The sequence below is a fragment of the Trichomycterus rosablanca genome, chromosome 4 (assembly GCF_030014385.1).
Source record: "Trichomycterus rosablanca isolate fTriRos1 chromosome 4, fTriRos1.hap1, whole genome shotgun sequence".
NCBI classification, from domain to species: domain Eukaryota; kingdom Metazoa; phylum Chordata; class Actinopteri; order Siluriformes; family Trichomycteridae; genus Trichomycterus; species Trichomycterus rosablanca.
In genome coordinates this window covers 4,891,275-4,904,597 of record NC_085991.1, presented here as the reverse complement: position 1 = coordinate 4,904,597, position 13,323 = coordinate 4,891,275, and the positions used below count along the sequence as shown (strand labels likewise).

Sequence of the window (13,323 nt, the reverse complement as noted above, 5' to 3'; positions counted from 1 at the left end):
GAACAGTGAGACTCTGCCTCAAACACTGACGTGTGTCCCAGTTGGATCATTAAAAAACAATTAGCAGCTTAAATATTAGACAGCTCGTCGTTATATTGACTGCGTGGAGTGGTGAGCTGCTGCTAATCCCCTCTGCTGATCCTGATTAATAGCTAAGTGGGTTTAGTGAGGAGTGTAACAGTGAAACATGCGCTCATATTTCAGGGTGAATTTCAGGTACTTACTCCCCTCTGTTTCATTCACTCACCCTGCCAACAGGCACCGACTGTCAGCTGCATGTCTATTTGTGAGGGCTGAATGGGCCAATCGTCTGTCACCAGGTAGGGGTCATAGGTCACTCCATCGACGAAGAGCATAACAGCAGGAAACTCCACGTTTATGACATAGTAGTGCCACTCTTCATCACAGATCTGTAAGAGAAAATAAGAGAAATACATTTACATTAAATCTGTAAATATATTAATCACAAAAACAAGCCCTGGCATAATAATGGCGGTGATGTGCCATGATTAAGGATGCAAAGAGGGGGCACCCAAGTGGTGCAGCAGGATAATCTGCTAGCACACCAGCACTGGGATTCAGAACTCTCGAGTTCAAATCTTAACTCCTGCTAATGGTCGGCTAGGAGCTCTCTAGCGAGCATAATTTTGGCAGTGCCTGCAGCAGACAAAATTGGCTAAGTCTGCCGGGTGGGTAAAAAAACCGATTGAAAATTGGGTGGGGTCTTCGACGCTGTGTAGATAGCCCGTTAGTAGCCCAAGGTGCCCATTAGTAGCCCAAGACGCTGTGTAAGTAGCCTGCTAGTAGCCTGAGGTTCCTGTACAGAAAGAGGAGGAGCACAGTGATCAGAGTGTGTCTCTTCATCGTCATGTGTGGGCGAATAAGAAGAGGTCAGTGGACTGCGCACACATCCGAGGGAGCGTGAGGCAGGCCAAAATACCCTCTTGGACACGACTGGAGTCTCCAGCAGCAGAAGACTACGCTAAATTGGGAGAAAATGCCTAAACAAAATAGCAAAAAAAAAGGATGCAAAGCGGGAAAGTCTGAGCAGTTAATGGCTGGGTGAAAGAAGACAATGTTGAATTCTTATTCTTTAAACAGTATGAGAAATATTTCCCATCTCTTAACATCTGTAGTAGCCGCTGTACCGCTGTTAGAAGTGTCAGGCCTCTGTGTACGTTGGTATCACATTGCTAAAATAACAAAGTTTCATGTCGTCTCCTGCTGTCAACCAACCGGTGCATTTTAGACAAGCCTCGCAGCAGCACTGATTTTGATTCCAAATTTTTGACACTGCCAGCACTCTTTTGTCAGCTCTCTGTGGGCACGTTGTGTGTTCCAAGACCACTGATGCTTATTTATGACCAACAATATAACACCGATTTAAGAAAAGAAAAAAACATGTGGCCTGCTGTTAGAGGACAAAGGTATTATAAACAGGTAATAATAAGCTGCTGTAGCTATTAAATAAAGGGTCTGAAAGGGTCTTTTGTGGACAGTAGTAGCCTAGGGTGACCCAGGCAACACAAGCAATGCATCTTACTCTTTTTGTACAATCTGGTTTCACTGTGGTATACAAGATGTAACATAAAGCCTCCACAAGGCTTTATAATAATAATTATTATTTTTCTCTGTGGGGGGTGAGTGTTGATGGCATGTATTTGTGTCTAGGGGGTTTCAAGGGTCCAAGGTACCAAATTCATAGTACCTCTCACTGTTTATAAAACATACAAGCATTCTGTAAGAAATCTCTTCATTACTATCGTCTTCCACATCCTGATACTGTTGTCTATAAAAGCACAGAGGTTTCTTTATATGCACCAGTGCTGGTGCTAAGCTGTTGATGATATGATGTTGATAAAATGAACCCTGTGTGTTTTGTATTTTTTTACATTATTTACAGTTTACAGAAGGCATGATGCATAATTATTGGTTTGTCAGGCTGTAGCTTCATGTGGTCAAAGAATGTCCCCAGGTTTCAGAGAAAACAATCATAATCCATTTTCATGTCAGTAAATTGTGTTTGTGACCTTTGGAGCAAATACATAAATGAAAGTGTGACAAGAAACGAGAGCAGGAACACAAATCATATGTGCTATTATACGTTCACTTCTCTGCTCGAACATCGTTCTGTCCTGTCAGCAATAAGGAGAAAAGAATCATCAGTGCTGCAGTTTCTGCAGGTCTCCTTTACTCTGGTACTCTGTTGCAACAACAGCTACATAGCTAACACTTCTACTACATGATGATATTTAGTTGTATGCTGAGTTTATACAAGCCTGGTATAATTCCAGGTTTTTAAAAGCATTTTTCCCTAAATTTCTCTCCCAGTCAGGTTGTATCCATTTACACTCTACTTCTGGAGACCTCTGCTCCTAAACAATGAGAGCCGTGGTTAACACACACATTATGTGTAGGATAAGTAGGACATGAGCACACATGCACAAACGATATTCTCAGTAAGACATTTTAATTAATAATGATGAATAAAAATATTACAGCTTTCTCTTTGCATTTTTGATGCAGTGGTGGACTGAATAAGCCCATGTTCTTTTATCTACCACAGTAGTCTGTGTTCTTATATTTACTACAGTAGTCTGTGTTCTTATATTTACTACAGTAGTCTGTGTTCTTTTATCTACCACAGTAGTCTGTGTTCTTATATCTACCACAGTAGTCTGTGTTCTTATATCTACCACAGTAGTCTGTGTTCTTATATCTTCTACAGTAGTCTGACAGTTTCGAATGCAAAGATGTCTGAGGGCTCGAAGGTCACTCACATTCAAAAGTGGTTTCTGGCCTTGACCTGCACAGACTAAGATTCCTCTGGATTTATTGAATTTTTCACAATGTTACGTCAGCCCACCAACTCTGAGGCCCGAGTTTGAAACTCAGCAATGCTATCGGTAAGTTGTGAGCCAGGATTTTGTTTAATATCAGTGGCCAAGCTGACCCAAACTGACCCACTGAAAGGCTCAAAAGAATGGAGGCGATTATAACCTCAAGGAGGGGGATGACACAGTATTGGCCATGGTTTTAAAATGGACACAGATGCCCACATACTTTGCCATTGTTAATATGGAAGGAAGTGTTTAATAATATTGCTCACAAACAGGTGTAAAATGAGCATTTTTCGCTGCAACGAGACAATAACACCCAAAATAGAAGCTTTTCTAGCAATCTCTAATAATTCATTCTTTCTGTGCGGGCCGGGAATAAATGACCCACGGACCGGTACCGGTCTACAGCCCGGTGATTGGGGACCACTGAATTAGAACACACGCCAAATATTCATGAGATGCCACTTTGTGATTTTGCTTGTGCTGAGTCTGTTGCCCTCTAGATTAAACACTGAGAAACCTTGTCATCACCCACACAGCAGATGAAAATCTAATCTTTAAATGAATTCAGTAAGGCTGATGATTATTGATGTGGTACAACCTTCCTGACAAAAACAAAGAGGATAAAATTATCATCTTTGGTTTAATCTCAGGCAGAGCTGTTGATTGCTCTGGGAGTGCGGACGAGCTGATCACTGAAGCAGAAGATTGGCTGAAATTGGCTGCAAATATATGAACATCTAATGGGCCAAATTTGGAAGTTCCTGGTGGGGTGCAATCTTAAGAAACATCTGAGGCTCTCCGCTGTTCCCTTAAGACGTTTTATCTCACGCTGTAGGGCTACCAAATGATCTGAAATATTAAAACAGACCTTCACAATGAAGCCAACAAGCAGCTCACAGATTCTCTAAAAAGATACGATTATCTACATACTGGCCAAAAGTATGTGGACAGCCCTTTGAGTTCAATTTCACTTTATCTTAAATCGGAGAAGAGCGAATAAGTTCATCATTAATGGAAACAGCCGAGAACATCCCAGCACCAGTGTGTTGATGTTGTAGAAACCCAAAGTCACCTGACATTAACAACAGATGTTGTTTATGTGCATTTTGACAGAAAAAATGTGCATTTTGACATAAAATCCAATTTAATGTGCTCCAAAAGCACCAAAGTTACCACAGTCAATTTGCTATTTAACACAATAAAGATTCTAGCATGTGCTTTAGTTAAGGCCCTACTAAGACTACTACTTACCTACTTACACTCATAAATTGAATGATAAAATAAATGGAAGCTACAGTACACAGCACAGCTACCTTAATAGTTGAATGTAATCTTAAAACAACCAGCTACAGTCATAAAGATGAAAATTCTCATGCTCGTTTTGACCCCCCATGCGTCCACAGAATTAGTTGTGAGTTTTCCAAACTCAGTTACCCGAGTTGTGTTTTTAGCTGCTTAAGACTTCGACACCTTGGACATTTTGACTAAGCGATTGCTAACTGAATTGCCGTAGAATTGCTGGGACCACCTCATAGTTAGAATTAAACAGTAAATGTCTAAATTGCTAAGCACAACCCTTACCTTTTAAATTTCACAACAAATTGCATATTACATTTCACAGCCGTGAATTAGGTAGAGTTTTAGCTATAACTTCTGCTTTATTAAAAATCCCATTTCTGGAAAAGTTGGGACATTTTGCCAAATGCAATAAAAATAAGTGTCTGTGAGTTGTAAGGTGTCATGAACCTTAACCTGCTTAACCGACAAAACTACAAAGAAAGTGTCTTCAATGTGTTCACAAACCAACTCAATTAAATATTTATTAATTTGATGACTGCAATACACTCAAACAGTTGGAACAAAGGCATGTTTACCTCTCTACACCATCTTTTTATTTCTATCAATTATTATTTTTAATGGTTTTGTAACTGAATAAACTAATTGCAAGATTTGCAGGTGGAATTTTAACCTCCTTGCTTGATACGAGACTCAACAGTCCGTGGTCGCTGTTCTCTGAATCTTCTCTTCATGACGTGCGATATATTTTTAATAAAAGACAGATCTGGACTGCAGGCAGGCCAGTCAAGCACGCACACCAAAGCCACACTGTTGTAGCACATACAGAATGAAACCTGGCATTGTCTCTCTGAAATCAACATGAACTCAGGTTCACTTTAGGCTCAAGCCTCACAATGTTTCCAATTTTTTAAAAATACACAAGACACCAACGGTTTCTTTAAAGTAAACATGGCAAGAACAACAGTCATCACAAAGCAACCCATTTTACCCTCCATTAGCAGTGAAGGGATTAAAGTGCACAGCGGATCTGCTGTGACTTTTTCCTCTTATGCTTTCTAGTGAAAGAGAGGAACACTTAAGAGAGACAGAACTAAGAAAGATCAATAACAAAATCAATAGTGTAAAATGGAGTTTCAGTGGAGGACATTAAACGTCTCCTCAGAGTCCTGATGAGACTCTATTGTGTCAAAAAGCCCAACAATCAACCTGGGCTGGTTCTGCACATTAGAGAACTAAAGAGCTGTGCAAAGCACTGTAATCAGCAGATAAATATAATGATAATACAGTCAAAATCACTTTACGGACCGTGACATGAGCCTTTTCCTGTGTAATATACAATTTGCTGTGAAATTCATAATGTAAGGTCTGTGTTTAGTTATTTAACATTTTTCATCCAGGTAACGTTCCAGTGCTGTAGACCACTTTACAATTTATACCAAATGACATCTCCATATCTATCATCTATATATCTATAAATATCTGTCTGTCTGTCTGTCTGTCTGTCTGTCTGTCTATCTATCTATCTATCTATCTATCTATCTGTCTATATATCTATAAATATTTGTCTATCTGTCTGTCTGTCCACAGTGGCTTGGTGGGTAGCACTGTCGCCTCACAGTAAGAAGGTCCTGTGTTCGATCCCCAGGTGGGGTGGTCCTCCGGGAGCTCCGGTTTCCTCCAAAAACATGCAGTCAGGTTAATTGGAGACACTGAATTGCCCTATAGGTAAATGTGTATGTGTGTGTGTCTGCCCTGCGATGGACTGGCACCCCGTCCAGGGTGTTACTGTGTGCCTTGCACCCATTGAAAAGCTGGGATAGGCTCAGCACCCCCCGCAACCCTAATTGGATAAGCGGTTACAAAAGTGAAAATGTGTCTGTCTGTCTATCTGTCTATCTATCTGTGTGCCTGTCTATCTGTCTGTCTATCTATCTACCTGTCTGTCTGTCTGTCTGTATAAATTGAATGTGTACAGAATGTGTACAGACTGCAGCATCTCCAGGTTCTTTCTGTCCGACAGTACCTCCACCACCCCTGCCAGCTTGGATGGGCATGACTTGCAGCAGCGACTCACCTGCTCCAGTTTCCAGTGGAACTCGGCCGGCCTGAACGTGTCCGTCTGCGTGAAGTCCCTCCTCAGCAGGAACACCAGGCGGCAGTTGTGCACGTACAGCGAGTAATGATGCCTGTTCATCTCTGTTTATTAGTAACAGGAAATACATCATCAAACAAACATGGTTAGTCCTTTTAGTTCAAAATAAACTGAACATACAGTGTGATAGCAGAACATCACATCTAAAAGCATGGGTTGGGTACTGAAACTGTGTCAGATCCTCATTATTTTGACTATAATATCAATGGTGAGACATTTTTTATTATTATTAATAGTCGCAGAGTCACAATGTCCATTAACCCCCGTCTCATTGTACAGGCACCATCAACCAGCCAGTAGAGGTCATAATTACAACATTTATGAAGAAACCCTACTTTCTTCCCTCCCTCGGACTAGCAAATCGATGTCTGTGTAGGCGCCCGGCCAGCTGTGAGAAGATTCCAAATTCAAATACTTGCAAATACTTTGCATTATTTAAACTGTTTACTTGCACCATCACACCACAGCCTCGATCATACGTTATATAAACCAGCTTATATATGGACAGCAAAGCTCGTACCAGTCTTGTCTGAGTTACACAGCAGTGTCTCCTTCTCAGCTCTGAGTCCAGGACTGGGGCCGTGCTTCATCCATGTGGCGATGGTAAACTGCTCTGTGAGGTTCTGAGGCGCCACCTGCTCTGGGATGTTGGCCGCCTGTCGTCCATTAAAATGAAAGATGAGGTCGCTGTCTCGTCCGTCGTCCGTCAGCAAGGTAGACGTCCAGTTTGTGGAGGCGCTGGGGGTTGGAAGCAGATCCACGCTGCCTGAAGCAGCACCTGGAGAAATCACAGAAGGGAAAATGACACGAGTTTTGATTAAGACCCTACCTAATTCATGGCCATAAAAATCGTGTCACGGATCGTGACACAAGGGCTTTTCTCATGGACATCATTAAATAACAATAATAATGAGGCCTAATGACTAGGGATGTAACGATACACTCTACCCATGATGTGATGCAATTCACAATACTGGGTTCACAATACGATTTGTTCCCGATTTTTTAAACCAAATAAAATTAAAGACAAATTATGACAAAAAAATTAAAGAAAATACTGTATTTGTGCTTATCTTTTATTTATCTAAATAATGAATGTCCTTTTATTTCTGAGGTAGGTACAAACTATGCAAAACAATGCTGAACATTTCCCTTTTTGTGTAAAAAAAAAAAACTGAAATGAAATAAATTCCACATTAAATAAATAAATGAATAATACAAATAAAGAAAGCATCCTCACATAAATAAATTTGGCTGGAAAATTCCGAACCTGGCAACCCTGTAGTGACGTCAACCAGGCGAGGTGCATAGCGCCAGCGCACTCTGCTGTTTAAAGTGAATATTGATTAATATATACTATTATATATAGTCAACCGTTTTGAATCGTTACACATGTGAATCGATTTTTAACTGTCTTGTGGTGCATCGTTACACCCTACTAATGACCAGTTTAATATCTATTTTATAAATAAAAGGCTAAAAGATTTTGTTGGATTACTTTGCCCCTAATATAAATAAAAACACTGTTTTTATACAGTTCATGTCCTTGTTTTATATACCTCTGTACATAACCAATACAGAAAACAAAACAGAAATTTAAAGTACATTAACACTGATGATTCACTTTTGAAGCTCACCACAGAGTTTCTGCAGCGATTTCTCCGAGTAGGTTTCTCGGTCACAGCCCTTCCCGATGTGGCTGGTCTGCAGTTCCACCGTGACTCTAATTGAGGACACCGGACTGTCACACGTCTCGAGGTGCATCACAGGAAAGAGCTGCCTGCTGCCTGTTCCTGGTTCATAGTCAACCTGCTTATTCCAGCCTGAGGATGAAACAGAATAAGTGCAGGTATTTAATCATGTATGTACCCTGTATGGCGACCAGGAGCTTGTTGGACATTCTATTTCAAAACTGTGTGCATAAATATTGATAAACCTCTCTCTCTTACACACACACACACACACACACACACACACACACACACACACTTGTGGCCACTTTTTAGGGAAGGCTGTTCACAAGATTTAAAGTGTGTCTGTGGAAAGTTGTGCAAATTCATTTATGCATTTAAAAGAGCATTTGTAAGATCCGGCACTGATGTGATTTATGTATTTATTTATTTGGATTTTTTTATGCATTTTAACCCCTTTTTCTCCCAATTTAGCATAGCCAATCCGCTGCTAGGGACCCTGACGGCGTCCAAGGAGGGTGTATATGCGCCTGACACACACTCCCTCCGACGTGTGCACAGTCCTACCAATCCCTCCTTATTCTCCCGTACTTTGGGGGATTTATGCGTGAGGGAAGCTTCACATTTGAAGAGCCACGCCCCAATCTCTGCGCTCCTCCACTATCTGTACAGGCGCCCTGGGCAACCAAGGTCCTTACACAGTGTTGATAACCCAACCTCTTAGGTGCTCAGAATCTGAAGCAGCTGACGAGCGATTTAATGCAGGTAACGATGCATTAATTAGTGCATTCAATAGGCGAGGAGAATCACTGCGTCTTGATACAAAAGCCTGACGTTAGCAGACCTGACAAGCAGAGCTGCTTTTTAGAGGCTTTTAAACTGCTGATTGAATTGTTAATTTCTCTAGATGGATGAGGAAGGACCGCTTGACAGGGTAAAGGGTTGAACGGGCGGGCAAAGAGATCAGGACTGACATATAGTGACTGGCCCTGGATGGAAAAAGAGGGTGGCCAATTACAGACTGCCACTAGAATGCCATGCTTGACTGACAAATCTATTTTCTTTTAAAGGGTGTGATTGTCTCTTTTTGGACTGGATTTGACACCTCCATCATTAACCTCGCTTTTTACCTAATGAATGGAATAGCGGTGGCTACGACTGCCAAGCACTGACCGCTTATTTTACTGGGTGTAGCAGCCTGCCATATTATTATTACTAAAATATTGGAAACATTATTGACGATGTAAATCATGTTTTGACTGGATTTGTTTGTTTACATGATATACAGTTCATATGTAGAGGATTACATAATGGATTTTGGAAGCTGCTTTTGGCTTTACATGTAACAGGAACCTCACTCTAGGTCAGGGATTTTTTTTTAAAACCTTGGGTGGGTCTCAAAAAAAAAGAATTTTAACAGGCACATAAAAATGACTTGAACTTGTACTTTAGGCTTTACGTTACATCTTGTAACCACAGTGGGAACAAATTGCCACCATTTTATTTTTGTTTTGATTCATTTTTTTGCTGTCTAGGTCACGGTAAAAATCATGATAGGACAACAAATAGATAGATAGATAGATAGATAGATAGATAGATAGATAGATAGATAGATAGATAGATAGATAGATAGATAGATAGATAGATAGACAGACAGACAGACAGACAGACAGACAGACAGACAGACAGATAAATACATATAGATAGTTTATTAATCCCGGTCTAATACAGTAATGGCGGGTCTGTAATTGCCCCACGTTACAGTGATCCTGGAGCTCAGCTGTTGTTCTTACAGGTATTTGGAACGACTGCAGCCGTGTAGAGGCGCTCATTACGAACAGCTCTGCACAAACAGGGATTTAAACTTTTGACAGACACATTCTGCCTCTGAACATGTTTACTTAAACCTGATTAATTATCTGATAGTGAGAGCGAGAACATCTCTGTTTATCCTGCTAACTCGGCAAACTGTGCCGTGTACGCCTAACTGGAATAGCATTTGTATTCAATTTAAACCCGACCATGAGCTTGTTGGACATTTTATTCCAAAACGATGGGGATCTACATGGAGGTCATCACAGGTCTCAAAAGTGATAGGCTAGAACAGAGTTTTTCAAACCCTGGGTCATGACCTTTGGGTGTATCGTGAGCCAAAAAAATGGGTCGCAAAGTAAAATAATAATAATTTTAAAAAATTTTAACAGGTACGTAAACAAAAAATTAACCTGTACACATACGCCCCCTTGTTTTACACATACACTTTATGTTACACCTTGTAAACCACAGTGGGACCAGATTGGCAGCACTTTTATTAAATATATATCATTAAGTATATATCATTTTGTGTTGCGTTTTGATGCATTGTTTGAACTAAACGTGGGTCGCTTGAAAAACGTTAAGCCACTGTTCATATTTGATATTTAATACAGAATATTGTGATTGGTCAATGATGATAATATTTATGTATTTATTTTATTATTATTTAAGCATTTTTCCCCTTTTCTCCCAATCTGGTCAATTCTAATTCCTGCTCAAGCAACCCCTTATGGCCGAGAAGACCTGCAGACTATCACTCACCCTGTCTGACACACATGCAGCCGCCAGCCGCTTTTTTTAACTGCAAGCGGTCTGGAAGAACCACCCGTATGTGGAGTCACACTAAGCCCTCTTTGAATCGTCCACCAATCGTGAAGAAGCCTCGACCAGACAGCAAACGCTGCATTTCCTTGTTAACATTCTCTCCCTCAGGCATGACCTACTGTGCCTGTTAGATGCACGGCCAGTTCAATTGCCTACTCTTCGTAATTGGCACAGTGAACAGCACATAGTCATAAACCATACCAGTAGGGGAACTGGATATGTTTAATTGCCCCTAGGAGTGACTAAGCAAGTAAATGGGTAAATATTTGATGGCCTATTATCGCCTACCCATTTTGTTCTCAGAACCTCTGTGTAGGCTTTGGACTTACCACGATCTGGGCAGGATTAACTAATTACTAACAACAAACAAAGTAAATAAAAGAGACTTACTCTCAAGTTTTGCATAGATAAAGTTTTAGTACTCTCTCAGGTGGCGCAGCAGTAAATTGAGCTAGCTCACTACTGCTGGAATCCAGGGTTTGAATCCCCAGTGGTGCTATTAGGATAGTGTGTTGGCCTTTAAAAGTCAGGACATGAGTATAAAAACTAGCTAAAAGTGTCCGTATCTACAGTTAGACTGATAATTAAAACTTTCTGATACACTGGAACTGTGACAAACTTGCTTAGATGAGGAACCAAGTTTCAAGTAGCCTTCATGCACAGTGAAAAGAAAAAAATTAGGCATTAAATGGGCAAAACATCCCCCAAGGATCACTGCTGGCAAGATACAGTAAAAATTAGCCTTCAAAACTACCATCAGACGCCACCTTCATGCCAAAAGAAAGCTTTTCCTGTCAACTCACCACAAAGTGCCTGAAGCAGAGGCACTAAACACTACTGGGACTGGGACTGGAACTAAGTTCTATAGTCAGATAAACAAAAACTGATCCAAAGCATGCGTCCAGATCAACATAAAAATAGTTTACTGAACACAAAATTAAGCTTCTGCCATGGACACACATTCAGTCTTGGGTTTAAGGTCTTTTACCTGTAATGATTTGGTCATTTGTCCTTTACTCTGAGCTACACTATAGGGCCAAAATTAATGTGTATAAAATCAGTTATATTAAATAAAGAATAAATGCTTTCAACCTTGTATCAACACAACAGTTTATGGAAGGCCCCTTTGGATAAAATGAGGTCAATAAAGACGTGGTTTGATAAGTTTGATGTGGAGAAACTCCAAAGGCCCACACAGAGCCCTGAGCCTATAAACCCACTAAAACATTTTGAGATAAAATCGAATGATTGTGAGTCAGGTTTTCATGTCCAGCATGACTGCCTGACCTCTAAAATGTTCTCTCATCTAAATGGGCATAAATTTGCACAGACACACCAATTTTTTTAAGGGTTTTTGGAATAGGTAGTCCCATACACTCACGGTCAGGTGTCCACATAGTGCTCATAGTGCCGTATTCAATTCAATTGCTGGAGACTCATGCTCCCTCCAACACGTACGCAGCCCTTCTTATTCACCCACACATTTAGTGAATTTAAGCATAAGGCCAGAATCTGTGTGCGAAAACCCCATCCACTTTTTTGGTCCAGTCTTTTCCCACCCAGCAAACTTAATGGCCAATTTTGACTGCTGTTGGCATTGCAAATTTGCCTGGTAGAGAGTGCCCAGCCGACCAGTAGCAGTGCTGAGTTTGAAACTTGGGGAGTTCAGAATCTGGGCGCCACGGACCATATTTTTAATGGTTGGAAAAATGGTTTTACAGCAGAAGCAAAAGCATAAGGCAATGTAAACATGCACTTTGGACAACCGTTAGTTAAAAACAGTGAACGTACTTTGTCCAAGATGTCACAGACAACTGGAATCCAGATTCCTCTCAACATCCAAAACACCCATGAAATCAACTCTTAACCATACAACTCATTAAATCAACTCCCAACCATGAAACTCATGATATCAACTCTCAACCATGAAAGTCATAAAATCTTCAAGTAGAAGAGCATTGAACTGACCTTGCCAGCCAGGCTTGCACATGGGTTTGACGTGGATGTAGACGAACACACTCTCTGTCGCCCTCTTCTGGCCGCAGTCGTAGGCGCTCACCATGATCTTGTAGAGTTGCTGCTTCTCGTAGTTCAGATGCTCTGTGTTTCTGATGTTGCCTTCAGGAAAAACAAGCAGAGGCAAAAAAAAATCAATAAATCACTGAATGTTAAAAAAAACATGATAATAGGCATGAAATGTAAAGTGTTTCATCCCACATGATTTCTGTAGCCGTGGGCAGTTGTAGCTGTAGCGGTTAAGGTACTGGACTAATAATTGGATGGCCACTGGTTCAAGCGCCACCACTGCCAGCGTGCCACTCTTGGGCCCTTAAGCAAGGCCCGCAACCCTCAATTGCTGTCTATACTGTGTATACAGTACTGTAAGCGCCTGCTAAATGCCGTAAATGTAAATATCTTTATTTCTTGGACTAGTCCAAAGTAACACATATACATTTAAAAATGATGTTTATATGTTTTGGCTGTTTTAATACATTTTTAATGCCCTTTTTTTCAGTATTAAATTCTACTTTGGTGTATTAAAAGATTGAACTCAAATGTAAACGTAAGAGAATTATTTATATCCAACGCTCAATGATTGGCTCATCCATGAGGGTGGGATTGCTTGTGGGAATTCCTCATAACTGCTGCGATTCTGACCTCTGATGGTTGATCAAGGGAGTCAACGCAATAAGACGCA

At 40.7% G+C, this 13,323-nt stretch overlaps 1 protein-coding gene across 1 annotated transcript in view; it reads right to left on the bottom strand.

Annotated features, from left to right (window-relative positions):
* LOC134311235 (calsyntenin-2-like) overlaps nucleotides 1–13,323 on the bottom strand; it is a 72,087-nt gene that overhangs the window by 7,532 nt on the left and 51,232 nt on the right. Inside the window, exons 9-13 of the mRNA XM_062992838.1 lie at nucleotides 12,594–12,743; nucleotides 7,932–8,117; nucleotides 6,815–7,072; nucleotides 6,217–6,338; nucleotides 248–410 (exon numbers count right to left, since the gene is read on the bottom strand). Of these exons, the coding sequence (XP_062848908.1) occupies nucleotides 248–410; nucleotides 6,217–6,338; nucleotides 6,815–7,072; nucleotides 7,932–8,117; nucleotides 12,594–12,743 (879 nt within the window). The remainder of the gene's footprint in view (nucleotides 1–247; nucleotides 411–6,216; nucleotides 6,339–6,814; nucleotides 7,073–7,931; nucleotides 8,118–12,593; nucleotides 12,744–13,323) is intronic.